Here is a 21,052-nt window from a genome sequence, read left to right as displayed (position 1 = left end):
TGTGTGTGTGTGTGTGTGTGTGTGTGTGTGTGTGTGTGTGTGTGTGTGTGTGTGTGTGTGTGTGTGTGCTCAAACACACATGCATGTGGGGGTCTGGGAGAGGAAGTGTGTCCATCTGATGAATGGGCATGTGCCAGAACTAAATTTTATACACTAATTGTAGTCTCATTTCTAATGACCGGTCCGGGAACACCACAGATGTACAAAAGTTAATTAAAACACCCCAAATGTTATGAAAATCATCTAAAAGTATTTTGTGTGTTCAGATGCCCTGAGTGGACAAAGTCATGGAACCTTATGGCAATCAGATCAAATGATCTACATTTTTCAAAACTTGTAAATCGGTCCAAATCTACAGGAACAGAGCAGGAGGGTTATTATTAGACCTGGGGGTATTTCGGCAAGGTTGTTTTTATAGTTATTAGTTACATATCCAACAATACCTGTAAAAAAAAGTACTATTTCTACACTCTGCTAATAATATCTGATAATCATTCCATCACCAATATCTTGACTTTCAGTATTGACAACTACTGGTTTCACAAACATATCTGTGCACAGAACTTTAGAGAGGATGCGTACCTAAGTATTTTATCCACTCCTGTCTGGTCGCAGGGATCAGAACCGTTTAGGATTGTGTTCAGTGATTCATGGATCCAGTGGAGAGCGGCCATCACAGAATCCCTCCTCTTATCATTGTTGATATTGGTCACACCACTTGGGTCCTGGAAACTGTTGTCGAGGACCTCACTGTGGCTTGATATCACCGCAGAACATGTCGTCTAAACACAAAGACAAGGGGGGGGGGGGGGTTTAGCAAGAAAAAGCAGTGGGTGGACAATGTGAGGCAAAACCTACTATGATGCCTTTTAGAAGAATGATGATGTTGTCTACTACATAATCTACTATAGTCCTAGGAATACCATGATACAGTGCCTTGCAAAAGTATTCATCCCCCTTGGCATTTTTCCTATTTGTTGCATTACAACCTGTAATTAAAACTGATTTTAATTTGGATTTCATGTAATGGACATACACAAAATATTCAAAAGTGAAATGAAAAAAAAGGACTTGTTTAAAAAAATTATAAAAAATAAAAACGTAAATGTTGTACGTGCATATGTATTCACCCCTTTTGCTATGAAGCCCCTAAATAAGATCTGGTGCAACCAATTACCTTCAGAAGACACATAATTAGTTAAATTAAGTCCACCTGTGTGCAATCCAAGTGTCACATGATCTGTCAAATAATCTCAGTATATATACACCTGTTCTGAAAGGCCCCAGAGTCTGCAACACCACTAAGCAAGGGGCACCACCAAGCAAGCGGCACCATGAAGACCAAGGAGCTCTCCAAACAGGTCAGGGACAAAATTGTGGCGAAGTACAGATCAGGGTTGGGTTATAAAAAAATATCCAAAACTTTGAACATCCCACAGAGCACCATTAAATCCATTATTAAAAAATTTAAAGAATATGGCATCACAACAAACCTGCCAACAGAGAGGGCTGCCCACCAAAACTCATGGACCAGGCAAGGAGGGCATTAATCAGAGAGGCAACAAAGAGACCAAAGAAAATCCTGAAGGAGCTGCAAAGCTCCACAGCGGAGATTGGAGTATCTGTCCATAGGACCAATTTAAGCCGGACACTCCACAGAGCTGGGCTTTAGGGAAGAATGGCCAGAAAAAAAGCCATTGCTTAAAGAAAAAATAAGCATGTGGGAGACTCCTCAAACATATGGAAGAAGGTACTCTGGTCAGATGAGACTAAAATTTAGCTTTTTGGCCATCAAGGTCAACTCTATGTCTGGCGCAAACCCAACAACTCTCATCACCCCGAGAATGCCATCCCTACAGTGAAGCATGGGGGTGGCAGCATCATGCCGTGGGGATGTTTTTCATCGGCAGGGCCTGGGAAACTGGTCAGAATTGAAGGAATGATGGATGGTGCTAAATACAGGGAAATTCTTGAGGGAAACCTGTTTCAGTCTTCCAGAGATTTGAGACTGGGACGGAGGTTCACCTTCCAGTAGGACAATGACCCTAAGCATACTGCTAAAGCAACACTCGAGTGGTTTAAGGGGAAACATTTAAATATCTTGGAATGGCCTAGTCAAAGCCCAGACCTCAATCCAATTGAGAATCTGTGATATGACTTAAAGATTGCTGTACACCAGCAGAACCCATCCAACTTGAAGGAGCTGGAGCAGTTTTGCCTTGAAGAATGGGCAAAAATCCCAGTGGCTAGATGTGCCAAGCTTATAGACATTTATTTTACTTCACCTTTATTTAACCAGGTAGGCTAGTTGAGAACAAGTTATAATTTACAACTGCGACCTGGCCAAGATAAAGCATAGCAGTGCGACAAACATATCAGTGCGACAAACACAGAGTTACACATAAACAAACAAAAGGTAGGCAATAAATAGGCCATAGAGGCGAAAATAATTACAATTTAGATTTAATACTGGAGTGATAGATGTGCAGATGATGATGTGCAAGTAGAGATACTGGGGTGCAAAAGAGCAAGAGGGTAAGTAATAATATGGGGATGAGGTAGTCGGGTGTGCTACTTACAGATTCGCTGTGTACAGGTGCAGTGATCGGTAAGCTGCTCTAACAGCTGATACTTAAAGTTAGAGAGGGAGATATAAGACTCCAGTTTCAGAGATTTTTGCAGTTCGTTCCAGTCATTGGCAGCAGAGAACTGGAAGGAAAAGCGGCCAAAGGAAGTGTTTGCTCTGGGGATGACCAGTGCAATATACCTGCTGGAGCGCGTGGTACGGGTGGGTGCTGCTATGGTGACCAGTGAGCTGAGATAAGGCGGGGCTTTACCTAGCAAAGACTTATAGATGACCTGGAAACAGTGGGTTTGGCGATGGATATGTAGAGAGGGCCGCCAACGAGAGCATAGAGATCGCAGTGGTGGGTAGTATATGGGGCTTTGGTGATAAAACGGATGGCACTGTGATAGACTACATCCAGTTTGCTGAGTAGGGTGTTGGGAGATATTTTGTCAATGACATCGCCGAAGTCAAGGATCAGTAGGATAGTCAGTTTTACGAGGGTATGTTTGGCGGCATGAGTGAAGGAGGCTTTGTTGCGAAATAGGAAGCCGATTCTAGATTTAATTTGGGATTGGAGATGCTTAATGTGAGTCTGGAAGAAGACTTTACAGTCTAACCAGACACCTTTGGTATTTGTAGTTGTCCACATATTCTAGGTCAGAACCGTCCAGAGTGTGATGCTAGTCGGGTGGGAGGATGCGGGCAGCAATCGGTTGAAGAGCATGCACTTAGTTTTTACTAGCATTTAAAAGCAGTTGGAAGCCACGGCAGGAGTGTTGTATGGCGTTGAAGCTCGTTTGGAGGTTTGTTAGCACAGTGGTCCAAAGAAGGGCCAGATGAATACAGAATGGTGTCATCTGCGTAGAGGTGGATCAGAGAATCACCCGCAGCAAGAGCGACATCATTGATATATACAGAGAAAAGAGTCGGCCCGAGAATTTAGCCCTGTGGCACCCCCATAGAGCCATAGAGACTGCCAGAGGTCCGGACAACAGGCCCTTTCGATTTGACACACTGAACTCTATCTGAGAAGTAGTTGGTGAACCAGGCGAGGCAGTCATTTGAGTAGCCAAGGTTATTGAGTCTGCCGATAGGAATGCAGTGATTGACAGAGTCGAAAGGAGGAAGGAGAAGCGGGGGGTTGGGCAAGTTGTTGCAGGGGGTACTGAGGTGTTGGCTGGGGTAGGGGTAGCCAGGTGGAAAGCATGGCCAGCCGTGGAGAAATGCTTATTGAAATTATCGATTATCTTAGATTTATCGGTGGTGACATTGTTTCCTATCCTCAGGGCAGTGGGCAGCTGGGAGTAGGTACACTTATTCTCCATGTGCTTTACAGTGTCCCAAAACCTTTTGGAATTAGTTAAAATTCATTTCTGCTTGAAAAAGTTAGCCTTAGCTTTCCTAACTGACTGAGTATATTGGTTCCTGACTTCCCTGAAGAGTTGCATATCGCGGGGTCTATTCGATGCTAATGCAAAACGCCACAGGATGTATTTGTGCTGGTCAAGGGCAGTCAAGTCTGGGGTGAACCAAGGGCTATATCTGTTCTTATTTCTACATTTATTGAATGGGGAATGCTTATTTAAGATGGAGAGGAACGCACTTTTGAAGAGCAACCAGGGATCCTCTTCTGACGGGATGAGGTCAATATCCTTCCAGGATACCCGGGCCAGGTAAGTTAGAAAGGCCTGCTCGCTGAAGTGTTTTAGGGAGCGTTTGACAGTGATGAGGGGTGGTCGTTTGACCACGGACCCATTACGCACGCAGGCAATGAGGCAGTGATCGCTGAGATCCTGGTTGAAGACAGCAGAGTATTTAGAGGGCAAGTTGGTCAGGATGATATCTAAGAGGGTGCCCATGGTTACGGATTTTGGGTTGTACCTGGTAGGTTCCTTGATAATTTGTGTGAGATTGAGGGCATCTAGCTTAGATTGTAGGACGGACGGGGCGTTAAGCAAGTCCCAGTTTAGGTCACCTAACAGTACGAACTCTGAAGATAGATGGGGGGCGATCAATTCACATATGGTGTCCAGGGCACAGCTGGGGGCTGAAGGGGGTCTATAACAAGCGGCAACGGTGAGAGACTTGCTTCTGGAAAGGTGGATTTTTAAAAGAAGAAGCTCAAATTGTTTGGGCACAGACCTGGATGGTTTGACAGAACTATGCAGGCTATCTCTGCAGTAGATTGCAACTCCGCCCCCTTTGGCAGTTCTATCTTGTCGGAAAATGTTATAGTTAGGGATGGAAATGTCAGGATTTTTGGTGGCCTTCCTAAGCCAGGATTCAGACACAGCTAAGACATCCGGGTTGGCGGAGTGTGCTAAAGCAGTGAATAAAACAAACTTAGGGATGAGGCTTCTAATGTTAACATGCATGAAACCAATGCTTTTACGGTTACAGAAGTCAACAAATGAGAGTGCCTGGGGAATGGGAGTGTTGCTGGGGGCTGCAGGGCCTGGGTTAACCTCTACATCACCAGAAGAACAGAGGAGGAGAAGGATAAGAGTACAGCTCTTATCCTTCTTGAGCAGGGCTGGAGGCTCTACAGTGAAATAAGACAAAAATTACTAACCAAAACAGCAATAGACAAGGCATAGTCCAGTGAGTAGCTAGGCGAGCTGGAGGCACGGAGATTCAGACAGCTAGCATGCCGGGGCTAGCAGCAGGCTAGCAGATGGGCCTCAGGGGGACATCACAACGGGGACGCCTGTTGAAACCCCCTTGGACGGTTACGTCGGCAGACCACTCGTGATGGATCGGCGGGGCTCCGTGTCGGCAGCAAAGGGTCCAGGCCAATTGGCAAAAGAGGTATTGAAGCCCAGGGATTTTCTGATGGATTTCTTCGGCTAGCCTGGAGATGGGCCTAGCTCAAGGCTAACTCCAGGCTAACTGGTGCTTGCTTCAGGACAAAAAACCCTTGGACGGTTACGTCGGTAGACCAGTCGTGATGGATCGGCGGGGCTCCGTGTCGGCAGCAAAGGGTCCAGGCCAATTGGCAAAAGAGGTAATTGAAGCCCAGGAATAGCTTGATAGATCTCTTTGGCTAGCCGGGAGTTGGGCCTAGATTCGAGGCTAGCTCCAGGCTAACTGGTGCTTGCTTCGGGACAGAGACGTTAGCCAGGAGTAGCCACTCGGATAGCAGCTAGCTAACTGTGATGATTCGGAGTAAAGGTTCAGAGCTTGCGGTAGGAATCCAGAGATATGGTGGAGAAAAGCAGTCCGATATGCTCTGGGTTGATATCGCGCTGTGCAGGCTGGCAGCAGTTGACCGGGCTGAAGCTGGCAGATGTCCCAGTTAATGGTGATGCTAACTAGCAGTGGTTTACTGACTACTAGCTAGTAGTTAGTTAGCTGGCTAGCTTCTGAAGGGGGTTACGGTTCTAAAGTATAAAAAAAAGCAGATCCATAACGCATTGGGTGAGGCGGGATGCTGGAGAGTATGTTCAATCCGTAGATGGAATAATGAGATTAAAAATATATACGAAATATATACAAAGAAAGAAACAATATATACAAGGGACGGGACAAGACATACCCCAAGAGACTTGCAGCTGAAAAAGCTGGCTCTACAAAGTATTGACTTTGGGGGGGTGAATAGTTATGCACGCTCAAGTTCTTTGTTTTTTTTGTCTTATTTCTTGTTTATTTCACAATAAAACATATTTTGCATCTTCAAAGTGGTAGGCATGTTGTGTAAATCAAATGATACCAGCCCCCCAAAAATATATTTTAATTCCAGGTTGTAAGGCAACAAAATAGGAAAAATGCCAAGGGTGAATACTCCTCGCAAGCCACTGTATACAGTAACGGTCTGTTACAAGTTTTACCATAATAAACAGAGACTTTACTCCTTGTGCGAACATCAAATGGAAACCATAAAGTTCTGAATGTCACTTCCATAGAGATATGCCCCAAAAATTGCACTATGGTCACACCTCCAATATCAAAAAATTATATCATACGTCTATTTATATCGGGGGGAATTCCGACCCGAGTTAAGTGCGCATAAATGGAACATAATTCAATTTTTATGCACTTTTATCTCTACGCATATTCTGACCTTGAGTTTAAGGATGAGAATAGCATGCTATCACCATCATATATCATTCACTTAGGATGGAGATCAAAGAAATGAAGGTGTGGCGGAGGTGTGTCTACAGATACGCCATAATCTGACCTTGAATTAAATCCCTCATAATACCTCCACCTTTACACAATGAATAAGGTGGAGCAACCTGTCAGTTCCAAGTGGAACAACATCTACTTTATTTTTTCATTTAGAAAGAACACCATTCTCCATGAACTGTAATTTACAAATTGATAACAGCTCTTGATAAGAGCTAAATAAATGAGTAAGCTGTTTGGATAATGGGATTGTAAATATAAATGACAATTGTTTTAGATCTATTTTAGGCCTATCTTATGATAGCTGGAAACAAATGTGAAACCAGTCATATAGCAGCAAACTGAAGCGTATCAACATATTACCTTTTCCACAGTGAATTATATGAAATGCTGGCCTTGTAACTTGCAAAGATGAAATTTGGAGACACAAGCTATAGGCTTCTGTAGCCATGCGCATATGACCATATAGCGCCAAACATTCCGAGTTTATTTATGATTTCTAGAATGTTTAAATGATATGCCCAGACTTTTTCCTGTATGCTTTACAATTTCTATCGTGTTAAATATTACCACTATCGGTAGCCACCGTCAGTTCTACCCACATACATTTATAACTGTCACTTTAGTGTTAGTTTCCTTACATTTTTCATCTTTCCATTACATCGTTTGTTTACCTTTCTTTCCTGTGTCACGTTCGTGTGGTAGTTCCTGAGGATCGCTAGCAACAGTGGATCATATTAGACTAACGTATTACAAATTGTGCAATAATTTGGGACATGTAGCCTATTTGAATCATTATATAACGCAGACCATACATAGCAGTTTAAACCTGTAGCCTGGGGTACACTGTTCACGACGACTGGACCGCTGTCATCACAGTTCCGTGATTAGGGAGGATTATTAGGGTAGATTTATAGGACTACTCTTCAACCCCTGTTGTCCACTTTTATCACCGTCCAATATTTCATGGATTTAACTATTTAATATGGCAACTTTCTGGATGAATCGAAACACCGTTTTTTGATTCACCAATATATTTTGTGCATAAAGGCTGTACAAACCTGTTTTTTATTATTATTCACAAATACTTTCCTAACCCTAAATAAAATAGATCAGAGTATTTTTAAATCTACCAATTGGTGCTGAAAAGGAGACGAATATGAGTGTATTTAGGCATTCATGGCTTTTCCTAATATGATCCCTAAAATTCTGAACTGTTCTCTCCATATATTCTAGTGAGTCTTTCGAAAAAATTATAATTAAAAGCTACACCAAATTTAAAGGGATGGCTTTAGATAAATGTACTGAAAACCCTATTGAATGAAAACTCCATGAGAACATCTGTTGTCCGGTAAGCGGGAGGGTTTCAGCAGTTCGATTACATTTATACAGCATGTGCAAGGGAACCACGCCTGCAAAGCCCTTTACGCACCTACACAAGGTAAGTCTGAATACCAACTACTAAGAAGTATGAAGGAAAGGCACATGAAAGGCATACATTTCCTAAGTCTGAATCGGGCCCAATGTCAACAAACAATAGAGATTTGTTTTGGTTCGATTAGGGGGGAAATATTTTGAAATTTAACCAGTGTTACAGTGTAATAAGTCAAACAAAAACAGCATCTGTCAAAAGCATTGCACTCTGACTGAGTTAACATGGCTCAAGGTGTGAAACAATCCAAATGTTTCACTGTGGCAGGACAGTGAAATAAAGGTTTGTTTGGATTTGTGCCTCCCTCTGCCTCGGCTGCCATCTTAGAGTGGTCCCAGACTGTGATGAGCACTAAGGCAGGCAGCGCTGACACAGGCACCTCCCACTGACCTGAAGCCAGCAGCGTGGTTAGAAGGTGGAATATCTGAGTTAATTATCCACTCTCTTATTTCTCTCTCTCCCTTTAGGTTCAGCCACTAGCCTCGCTGTTCCCTGTTATGGCAGATTACCATCAGCCATCTCACTGTATCTGCCAAGTGGGCATGGTAATAATCCAAGAGCATCACTCTAAAGGCTGCTAAAGGGCCCAAATTTTTCTCTGTCGTCTGTGAGAGAGGTTTCCTGTGTCGAATCTATACTGAACAAAAATATAAACGCAACATGTAAAGTGTTGGTCCCATGTCTCATGAGCTGAAATAAAAGATCAGAAATGTTCCATACACACAAAAAGCCTATTTCTATCAGATTTTGTGCACAAATTCTGTGCTTGGGACAATAAAAGGCCACTCTAAAATGTGGAGTTGTGTCACACAACACAATGCCACAGATGTCTCAAGTTTTGAGGGAGTGTGCCAAACATACCCTCGTAAAACGGACTATCCTAAAGATCCTTGACTTCGGCGATGTCATTTACAAAATAGCCTCCAACACTCTACTCAGCAAATTGGATGTAGTCTATCACAGTGCCATATGTTTTGTCACCAAAGCCCCATATACTACCCACCACTGCGACCTGTATGCTCTCGTTGGCTGGCCCTCGCTTCATATTCGTCACCAAACCCACTGGCTCCAGGTCATCTATAAGTCTTTGCTAGGTAAAGTCCCGCCTTATCTCAGCTCACTGGTCACCATAGCAGCACCCACCCGTAGCACACACTCAAGCAGGTATATTTCACTGGTCACCCCCAAAGCCAATTCCTCCTTTGGCCGCCTTTCCTTCCAGTTCTCTGCTGCCAATGACTGGAACGAACTGCAAAAATCACTGAAGCTGGAGACTCATATCTCCCTCACTAACTTTAAGCACCAGCTGTCAGAGCAGCTCACAGATCACTGCACCTGTACATAGCCCATCTGTAAATAGCCCATCCAACTACATCATCCTCATACTGTTATTTATTTATTTTGCTCCTTTGCACCCCAGTATCTCTACTTGCACATTCATCTTCTGCACATCTATCACTACAGTGTTTAATTGCTATATTGTAAGTATTTCGCCACTATGGCCTATTTATTGCCTTACCTCCCTTATCCTACCTCATTTGCACACACTGTATATAGACTTTTTCTATTGTATTATTGACTGTATGTTTGTTCATTCCATGTGTACCTCTGTGTTGTTGTTTGTGTCGCACTGCTTTGCTTTATCTTGGCCAGGGCGCAGTTGTAAATGAGAACTTGTTCTCAACTAGCCTACCTGGTTACATAAAGGTGAAATAAAAAATAAAAAATGTAAAGCGTGCAATTGGCATGCTGACTGCAGGAATGTCCAACAGAGCTGTTTCCAGATAATTGAATGTTGTTTTAGAGAATTTGTCAGTACATCAAACCGGCCTCACAATCACAGACCCCGTGTAACCACGCCAGCCCTGTCACGTCCTGATCCTAGTAAGATGTAATTTTCTATAGTAGAATAGGTCAGGGCGTGACAGGGGGTGTTTTGGGTTGTTCTATGTTTTCTATTTCTATGTTGGGATTGTTTGGGTTGATCTCTAATTGGAGGCAGCTGATTGTCGTTGCCTCTGATTAGTGATCATATTTAAGTAGGGTTTTTTCTTCCTGGGTTTTGGTGGGTAGTTGTTTTCTGTTTAGTGTATGTCACCTGACGGAACTGTTGTCGGTCGTTTTGTTGTTTTGTTAAAGTATAGTCATTAAAAGTAAATATGAGCACTATACACGCTGCTCCTTGGTCCCCTTTATACGACCCGCGTTACAAGCCCAGGACCTGCGGGATCATCTGAGGAGGGGGAAGGGGGTGCTAAGGAGTATTTCTGTCTGTAATAAAGCCCTTTTGTGGGGAAAAACTACTTCTGAATGGCTGAGGCTGGCTCCCCAGTGGGTGGGCCTATGCCCTCCCAGGCACACCCATGGCTGCGCCCCCTGCCCAGTCATGTGAAATCCATAGATTAGAGCCTAATTTATTTATTTAAATTGGCTGATTTCCTTCTATGAACTGTACAGTAAAACCTTTGAAATTGTTGCATGTTGCGTTTATATTTTTGTTTAGTGTAAAACTGCTGGCCTCAGCACAGTCTGATGTAAATGAATGCCCAGGCGTTGTAGAGGCGACTGTTTAGTAAAAACGGATAGTTCATGATTATGTTTCTTTGCCCAGACTAAAATACTGAAAAACTGAAATGGCAAGGGGCAGGGGTCAGTGGTTGTCCTCTGATGACTACCCTCTTAGCCTGCTTGTTTCCCCAGCTGCATCTTCACATTAGAGCTGCCTGAATGGCTGAAGAGCCCAGATAATGTCATGTCAAACATTACCATATTGGTAATTCCAATTGAAAACCTTAGCCATTTTTTTGTCAACAATGCCCCATTTGATAGCAACAAATACATTTGAATAATATGACAGATGAACAAACTTTTCCTGGAATTGTGCTAGAAATTAGGTTACATTACACACCTACTGCCAGTGGTGTAAAGTACTTAAGTAAAAATACTTGGAACTACTACTTAAAGAGTTTTGGGAGGGTATCTGCACTTTACTATTTATATTTTTGACAACTTTTACTTCACTACATTCCTAATGCCAATGATGTCATTTTTACTCCATACATTTTCCCTGACACCCAAAAGTACTCCTTACATTTTGAATGCTTAGCAGGTCAGACAATTATCTGGCTGACTGACTCAACACATGCTTCATTTGTAAATTATGTCTGAGTGGTGGAGCGTGCCTCGAAACTAAAAACTAGAAAATGGTGCCATCTGGTTTGCTTAATATAAGGAATTTGAAATGATTTATACTTTTACTTAAGTATATTTTAGAAATTCCATTTACTTTTAATACTTAAGTATATTTAAAACCAAATACTTTTAGACTTTTACTCAATTAGGATTTTACTGGGTGACTTTCACTTTTACCTGAGTCATTTTCTATTAAGGTATCTTTACTTTTACTCATGTATGACGATTGGGTACTTTTTCAACCACTGCCTATTGCAACTTCAACAGAAATGTATCACAGATTTGGCTATATGAATTGAACATTTGGGAAGTGAGTGGGATACTTCAATTTCCAACAAGGAGAAGATGCACAAAACTGAAAATAACCTACAAGGAAAAAGGAACTCGCTAACTAGCTTGTTCATGAACTTACCTTTTCTTCGTTTTTGATGATGCAGAGGACCTGTGCCTGGAGGGATAGTTGACCCTTTCCATCATAAATTTCTTTCCCCAATAGTCTGCTTATCACAGGTGGCGATGATAATTTTGAGAAGTAATTTGCCTAGAACATTTCATAAAACGTTTAATAATAACAGCAGAAAGAAACAACAACCTGAATATTGGGACCACACCAGCCGGTGCACTGCAGTGCCACAGCCCAGCAGGATTACTGATTCAATTAGGCCTAAACAAGGGCATGATTTGGTCATCAGTGCTCAGTAACACTAGTGCTCTACTAGAGCCAATACTAGATAACGTTAGATAGCTGTTTTTTGTTTACATGGTAAGCTAAGACTAAATAACGTTACCCTTGAGTCAGCTACATATGCTAACTTAGCTAGCCGACTAAACTCAACTCCACGATTTACGATGGAGTTGTGCAACTAGGGAGGACTGGAGCTCAGACATCACATACAATTTTTTTTTAACTACTAATTTCAGCACCAAAACACTTGCCCGCAATTACACATGACTTCTGGCTCTAGTAAGTTAGCTGTTTGACTTAACATTGATTTAGCACACTAGCTAGATAGAAAGCATGATAATATGATGGTCAGCAGTTCAGGAATCAATACATCATTGTCAATCATACCAGGTAACCATAAATATCATCGGGCTTATCAAAGAACATGTCGTTCAGGACACCCTCCATCTTCTGTGGGACGCCGTTCGCCCTATAATATTCAGCAGCTTTCATTTTTAAATCATAAAACTCCTGCTCTTCTTTGGAGACACGACTGTTACAATTTATAAAGCCTTTATAAGACATAGCTATAACGTTCTGTCGGAGTGTTGTAGAGAAAATAAGGTTTGTATTCGCATTCGCCACATCCAGAGAAACGAGCTACCGACTGTACTGTAGCTACTGCGACTGTTCAAACTGTCAACAGAGCCTTGTCTTTGAGTACAAAACGGGTTGCTTAGCAACTTAAATGTGACATAACTTCCTACATTGAACGATACAATTTAAATGTTACATCAAAGAGAAAAGAACGTAACAAAGATCGTTAGGAAACAGATCTGGTTACATTTTCATCTATAACCTGAACTATGGAAATGTGGAGAGAACTCGCTGGTGGGCATTTAAGCCCGGAACAGAGCCTGACAGGCAGCCTTGTCTCCCAGGCTGCGTGCCGCCCCAAAACCAGCGGAGGAATAACGAGCCAAGGAACAATGCGCTATCACGCCACATTCAAACAGCCAGAAATCTGAAGGCTAGAGGAAAAAAAATATTTAGCTAACATCTTTCTAAATTGAGGCAACTTTATACTGATATGTCACAGATATTATATCAGACTGATTTGTTGTAGATGAACCATATTTGTGTGTTTTTTGGTAGCTTGCTTGCTCGCAGGGCTGCGTAGCAAGCTCAGTTGGCTAGCTAGTCTTGTGAGCCAGGGTTTCCCAAAATCGGACCTGCCCCCTCTGGTTTTTGCCTTAGCACTACACAGTTGATTCAAATAACCAAAGCTTGATGATGAGTTGGTTATTTGAATCACCTGTGTAGTGCTAGGGAAAATAACAAAATGTGCACACGGGGGGCGCCTAGGACCCAGTTCTTGGAATTAGCTAGGTAGTCTTATGAGCTATCTAGGTAGTCTTGTTAGCTAGTTAGCTGCCTAGTTATCTATGCTGGTTGTTAGCTTGCATAACTGATCTGTGTATAATTATAACAGACACTTCATGTTTTGTGGTTAATATTTACATATACAGCGTTCCATTCCTGACAGGCTGATCAGATTAGCTTTTAGCCTCAGAGCTTGATCAGATTGTAGGTTGTTTCATGAGCAAAGCTCCTTGCTGGCATATAAGCAGTCAAAGTGCCTTATAGGCTAATGCATATGATCCAGTGGGTGAGCGCTATTCCTGGCAGGCTGATCAGATTCAATAGCAGCCTCAGAGGCTGATAAGTCAAGATGCTGCAGGCTGTTTCATGAGCAAAGCTCATTGCAGGTATATTAGCAGTCAAAGTGCCTTTTAGGTTGATGCATATGGTCCAGTGGGTGAGCTCTATTCCTGCCAGGATGATCAGATTCAATAACAGCCTCAGAGGCTCATAAGTCAGCATGCTGCCATTCATGCTCCTTGTTGACTCAATTAACCCCTTCCGTCCTCTCTGCCAGCTCCCTGTGCCACTCCAGACTAGCCAGGTCTCTCAACCTGGTCTCAGAGCATTTTGTATTATTCTGTACGTAAATCAGTGACACTCCATGTAGTATGATATGTTACATTTCGTATGGTTACATAAGACATGGTTATTTAGGACAAAAATTAAAGTAAGGTGGTTGGTCAGGATGTATGGGTATAACGCAAACATCTAGCCAGCCAAAGGTTGTAAGTTCAAGTCTCATCACGGACAACGTCAGCATTTTAGATAATTAGCAACTTTTGAACTACTTACTACCTTTTATCTACTTTGCAACTACTTAGCATGCTAGCTAATCCTAACCTTAAAACTTTTCACTAACCCTAACGCCTCGATCATACCGACAGCTTCATTGCGTTTTGGTACACCAGAAGTACATTCATTTCCAATGGAATGATGCTTTTGCCTTGCAGCATTGCATTGCAGAGGAAGTTGCAGTGCATTCTGTGTGATAATATATTGGATTTATCGAACGTATGCATCAAACTATGCGTAGACGGCTTGACAGAAATGGTAGCAGGCCTCCTGAGTGGCGCAGCGATCTAAGGGACTGCAGTGCTTGAGGCGTTACTACAGATCCAGGCTGAATCCCGAGCTGTGTCGCAGCCGGCTGCAACCGGGAGAACCCATGAGGCGACATACAATTGGCCCAGAGTCGTCCGGGTTAGAGGAGGGTTTGGCCGGCCGGGATGTCCTTGTCGGGGCGCATGCACGCTGACACGGTCGCCAGTTGTACGGTGTTTCATCCGACACATTGGTGTGGCTGGCTTCCGGGTTAAGCAAGCAGTGTGTCAACAAGCAGTTCGGCTTGGCAGGGTCGTGTTTCAGAGGATGCATAGCTCTCCACCTTCGCCTTTCCCAAGTCCATACGGGAGTTGCAGCGATGGGACAAGACTGTAACTACCAATTGGGGAGAAAAGGGGGTTAAAAAAATGGTAGCAGAGGGTGAATGTTGAACTTTTGTTGCACACAAATCCAGTTGACACTGTCGTTGTGATTGAGGTGTAACCCTAACCTTAACCCTTTTACTTAACTCCTAAACTTAACCCTAACCCCTAGCGTAGCTAATGTTAGCCAGCTAGCTAACGTTAGCCACCTAGCTAGAATTCGTAACATATCATACATTTTTTGCACAAATTTGTTTACATCCCTGTTAGTGAGCATTTCTCCTTTGCCAAGATAATCCATCCACCTGACAGGTGTGGCATATCATGAAGCTGATTAAATAGCATGATCATTACACAGTTGCGCCTTGTGCTGGGGACAATAACAGGCCACTCTGAAATGTGCAGTTTTGTCACACAACACAATGCCACAGATGTCTCAAGTTTTGAGGGAGAGTGCAATTGACATGCTGACTGCAGGAATGTCCACTAGAGCTGTTGCCAGATAATTTAATGTTAAGTGTTGTTTTAGAGAAGGTAATCCCAAACTGGGGTACGTACGCCAAATAAAAATGTGATTCACATTTATTTTTATTTTTTTTCACATTTTCAAACAGTGCATATATATTTTCCAAAAGGGCTATACATTTGGGTGAGTTTTTTTTCTCACCTGAGTACCCTCGTTTCACTGCCAAAAATAAAATGAAACCATCAGCGAAATAACAACACAATGTCAAATACAGGTAGCCTAGTCAAATAATGAACATCCAATCATATTAACAGTTACTCTCTTGCGGGAAACCTTCACTCTTGCGCAGACATTTAGAAATGAAACATGACAATTTGAAAAATAAGGCCCCTTGACCTCTTGTGTATTTTCTGCATTATGCAATGATATGGTCAGCGACCATGTAACGCTTTTACAACATACAGAAGTGCGCTGGTTATCAAGGGGCAAAGTATTGACACATTTTTTTGAATTGAGAGACAAGTTTAAAGTTCTCTTTACTGACCATCATTTTCACTTGTCTGACCGCTTGCATGATGACGAGTTTCTCACACGACTGGCCTATCTGGGTGATGTTTGTTCTCGCCTGAATGATCTGAATCCAGGATTACAGGGACTCTCTGCAACTATATTCAAAATTGAGTCTAAGATTAAGAAGTTGGAGCTCTTTTCTGTCTGCATTAACAAGGACAACACACAGGTCTTACCATTGTTGTATGGTTTTTTGTGTGCAAATTAACTCAAACTTACGGACAATGTCAAAAGTGATATAGCAAAGCACCTGAGTGAGCTGAGTGCGCAATTACACAGGTACTTTCCCGAAACGGACGACACAAACAACTGGATTCGTTATCCCTGTCATGCCCTGCCTCCAGTCCACTTATGAATATCTGAACAAGTCAGCCTCATCAAAATTGCAACAAGCGGTACTGTGAAAATGTAATCAGAAGCCACTGCCAGATTTCTGGATAGGGTTGCGTTCAGAGTTTCTTGCCTTGGCAAATGCGCTGTTAAGACACTGATGCCCTTTGCAACCACGTACCTATGTGAGAGTGGATTCTCAGCCCTCACTAGCATGAAAACTAAATACAGGCACAGACTGTGTGTGGAAAATGATTTAAGACTGACACCGACGTCTTGCTCCCAGACAAACTAAACAACTTCGTTGCTCGCTTTGAGGACAATACAGTGCCACTGACACAGCCCACTACCAAAACCTGTGGGCATACTTCACCGCAGCCAACGAGAGTAAAACATTTAAACGTGTTAACCCTCGCAAGGCTGCCGGCCCAGACGGCATCCCTAGCCGCGTCCTCAGAGCATGTGCAGACGAGTTGGCTGGTGTGTTTACGGACATATTCAATCAATCCCTATCCCAGTCTGCTGTTCCCACATGCTTCAAGAGGGCCACCATTGTTCCTGTTCCCAAGAAAGCTAAGGTAACTGAGTTAACCTGTTAGGGCTAGGGGGCAGTATTGACACGGCTGGATAAAAAACGTACCCGATTTAATCTGGTTACTACTCCTGCCCAGTAACTAGAATATGCATATAATTATTGGCTTTGGATAGAAAACACCCTAAAGTTTCTAAAACTGTTTGAATGGTGTCTGTGAGTATAACAGAACTCATATGGCAGGCCAAAACCTGAGAAGATTCCATGCAGGAAGTGGCCTGTCTGACAATTTCTTGCCCTTCTTGATTATCTCTATCCATTACAGAGGATCTCTGCTGTTACGTGACACTTCCTACGGCTCCCATGGGCTCTCAGAAGGCGGCAAAAAGCTGAATCGTGGCTTTGCAGGCTCTGGCTGAAAAAAAGTAGCGCGTTTGGGTAGTGGCTGGTTACAGTACTGTGAGACTCAGGCGCGTGCCCGCGTCGACCGAATGCTTTGTTTTCTTTCCTCTGTTTACCTAAACGCAGATTCCCGGTCAGAATATTATCGCTTTTTTACGAGAAAAATGGCATAAAAATGGATTTTAAACAGCGGTTGACATGCTTCGAAGTACGGTAATGGAATATTTCGAATTTTTTTGTCACGAATTGCGCCATGCTCGTGACCCTTATTTACACTTCGGATAGTGTCTTGAACGCACGAACAAAACGCCGCTATTTGGATATAACGATGGATTATTTTGGACCAAACCAACATTTGTTATTGAAGTAGCAGTCCTGGGAGTGCATTCTGATGAAGAACATCAAAGGTAATCAAACTTTTGTAAGAGTAAATCGGAGTTTGGTCAGGGCTAAACTTGGTGGGTGTCTAAATAGCTAGCCGTGATGGCTGGGCTATGTACTCAGAATATTGCAAAATGTGCTTTCACCGAAAAGCTATTTTAAAATCGGACACCTCGATTGCACAAAGGAGTTCTGTATCTATAATTATTAAAATAATTGTTATGTTTTTTGTGAACGTTTATCGTGAGTAATTTAGTAAATTCACCGGAGGTTTGCGGGTGTAGCGAAATACTTGTGCTTCGTCCCACCTACGCAACAGCCAGTGTAATCCCGTGGCGCGATTTTCAAATACCTTAGAAATGCTATTACTTCAATTTCTCAAACATATGACTATTTTACACCATTTTAAAGACAAGACTCTCGTTAATCTAACCACACTGTCCGATTTCAAAAAGGCTTTACAACGAAAGCAAAACATTAGATTATGTCAGCAGAGTACCCAGCCAGAAATAATCAGACACCCTTTTTTCAAGCTAGCATATAATGCCACAAAAACCCAGAAGACAGCTAAATGCAGCACTAACCTTTGATGATCTTCATCAGATGACACACCTAGGACATTATGTTATACAATACATGTATGTTTTGTTCAATCAAGTTCATATTTATATCAAAAACCAGCTTTTTACATTAGCATGTGACGTTCAGAACTAGCATACCCCCCACAAACCACCGGTGAATTTACTAAATTACTCACAATAAACGTTCACAAAAAAACATAACAATTATTTTAATAATTATAGATACAGAACTCCTTTGTGCAATCGAGGTGTCCGATTTTAAAATAGCTTTTCGGTGAAAGCACATTTTGCAATATTCTGAGTACATAGACCAGCCATCACGGCTAGCTATTTAGACACCCACCAAGTTTAGCCCTGACCAAACTCCGATTTACTATTACAAAAGTTTGATTACCTTTGATGTCTTCGTCAGAATGCACTCCCAGGACTGCTACTTCAATAACAAATGTTGGTTTGGTCCAAAATAATCCATCGTTATATCCAAATAGCGGCGTTTTGTTCGTGCGTTCAAGACACTATCCGAAGTGTAAATAAGGGTCACGAGCATGGCGCAATTTGTGACAAAAAAATTCGAAATATTCCATTACCGTACTTCGAAGCCTGTCAACCGCTGTTTAAAATCCATTTTTATGCCATTTTTCTCGTAAAAAAGCGATAATATTCCGACCGGGAATCTGCGTTTAGGTAAACAGACAAAAGAAAACAAAGCATTCTGTCGACGCGGGCACGAGCCTGAGTCTCACAGTACTGTAACCAGCCACTACCCAAACGCGCTACTTTTTTTCAACCAGAGCCTGCAAAGCCACGATTCAGCTTTTTGCCGCCTTCTGAGAGCCCATGGGAGCCGTAGGAAGTGTCACGTAACAGCAGAGGTCCTCTGTAATGGATAGAGATAATCAAGAAGGGCAAGAAATTGTCAGACAGGCCACTTCCTGCATGGAATCTTCTCAGGTTTTGGCCTGCCATATGAGTTCTGTTATACTCACAGACACCATTCAAACAGTTTTAGAAACTTTAGGGTGTTTTCTATCCAAAGCCAATAATTATATGCATATTCTAGTTACTGGGCAGGAGTAGTAACCAGATTAAATCGGGTACGTTTTTTTATCCAGCCGTGTCAATACTGCCCCCTAGCCCTAACAGGTTAGATACTACTGCACGGTCGGAACTAGAAGCACAAGTATTTCACTACACTCGCATTAACATCTGCTAACCATGTGTATGTGACCAATAAAATTAGATTTGATTTGACTCTCTCCAATTCAACCCAACATTGCAGAGTTATGTGCGTCCTTTCAAGCACACCCTTCTCATTAACCTGTGGTGAGTTATTCACAATTTCTGATTAACAAATACGGTTTTATATGTAAGATGGCTAACTAAAGAACAAAATTATAGATTATTATTATATTATTATTTGTGCCCTGGTCCTATAAGAGATCTTTGTCACTTCCCACGAGCCGGGTTGTGACAAAAACTCATACTCATTCTTATGTTTAATAAATGTATCTTGTGTGTGTGGCAGGCTTACAATGATGACAAAAAACAACATTTGAGAGTGCGCTGACCCTGGTGCTAGAGGCGGTATGCAGCTTGAGGTTGGATGTTTGAGGGAGTACAGGACTATAAAAAGTTTGGGATCCACTGTTTTAGAGAATTCCAACTGGTCTCACAACCGCAGACTACGTGTATGGTGTTGTGTGGGTGACCGGTTTCTGGTGTCAACGTTGTGAACAGAGTTTTTCATGGTGGCGGTGGGATTATGGTATGGGCAGGCATTAGCTAACAACAACAAACACAATTGCACTTTATCTATGGCAATTTTAATGCACAGAGATACCTTGACGAGATCCTGAGACCCATTGTCGTGCCGTTCATTCGCCGCCATCACCTCAAGTTTCAGCATGATAATGCACGGCCCCATGTTGCAAGGACCTGTACACAATTCCTGGAAGCTGAAAATGGCCCAGTTCTTCCATGGCCTGCATACTCACCAGACATGTTACCCATTGAGCTTGATTGGGATGCTCTGGATCAACATGTACGACAAAGTGTTCCAGTTCCTGCCAATATCCAGAAACTTCGCACAGCCATTGAAGAGGAGTGGGACAAGATTCCACAGGCCACAATCAACAGCCTGATCAACTCTATGCAAAGGAGATATGTTGCGCTGTATGAGGCAAATGGTGGTCACACCAGATACTGACTGGTTTTCTGATCCACGCCCCTACCTTAATTTCCCTCCTAACAGACACATTGTGTCCAGAGGACGGAAAACTCTGTTCTTTACAATCAATGCGCTTTATGAGACTATGGTATCTATTTCCCTTCTCTCTCCTCTTTCATTGTACGTCTCACTGCTCTGTTCTATGCTGTTATGTTTGTGTGCGAGATTTGTCTCTAGTCAACCTTTTCTCTTAGTTGCCCGCATGTCCTTTTCTTAGTTGTCCACATGTCCTTTATTAAGATTGGAATGGACAGACTGCATGCATAGTGAACTCTTGCATATGGTGTCATTCTTAATTGTTAATGAAAAGAAGACCATATACTATTATTGAGGTTTTGTATGATCTGTATGTCCCATTTCGCTCTGCCTGGGAGTAACTGTGTGTCCCTTCAGTCAATCCATAACCATAGCTAGAGCTCCTCAATTGTGCTGAGCCTGGTGTTCCAGAATCCTAAAGGAGTTCTACATGAGTCCAGTCTACCTACAGCTCCTGCAAATTGAGATTTTGCTTTAATTTCTTAAGAGTGGTCTGGGTTTATTTTTACTTGAACCAGTCCAGTCAATTGTTGATTAAGGGATGATGTTGAGGAAATGTGATGTCTCTAATTGGGAATAGGAAGAACGAGTTATCAGATATGATGAAGATGTAAACCGTGTTTGGTTAGTTTTCAATTAATTTGCCAACCCTTTTATAACAGGGCACTTATTTTTTATATTTCACTGTTTATATAA

General features: G+C 42.4%; 1 protein-coding gene across 1 annotated transcript in view; it reads right to left on the bottom strand.

The window, feature by feature from the left end:
• eno4 (enolase 4) overlaps positions 1 to 12,986 on the bottom strand; it is a 43,390-nt gene extending 30,404 nt beyond the window's left edge. Inside the window, exons 1-3 of the mRNA XM_014202762.2 lie at positions 12,391 to 12,986; positions 11,731 to 11,859; positions 583 to 782 (exon numbers count right to left, since the gene is read on the bottom strand). Coding sequence (XP_014058237.2) covers positions 583 to 782; positions 11,731 to 11,859; positions 12,391 to 12,567 — 506 coding nt within the window. The 5' untranslated portion in view covers positions 12,568 to 12,986. The remainder of the gene's footprint in view (positions 1 to 582; positions 783 to 11,730; positions 11,860 to 12,390) is intronic.
• Positions 12,987 to 21,052: the final 8,066 nt, after the last annotated feature.

The sequence above is a fragment of the Salmo salar genome, chromosome ssa01 (assembly GCF_905237065.1).
Source record: "Salmo salar chromosome ssa01, Ssal_v3.1, whole genome shotgun sequence".
Lineage (NCBI taxonomy): Eukaryota > Metazoa > Chordata > Actinopteri > Salmoniformes > Salmonidae > Salmo > Salmo salar.
The sequence above is the reverse complement of the archived record's forward strand: the minus strand, read 5'-3'. Positions and strand labels throughout refer to the sequence as shown.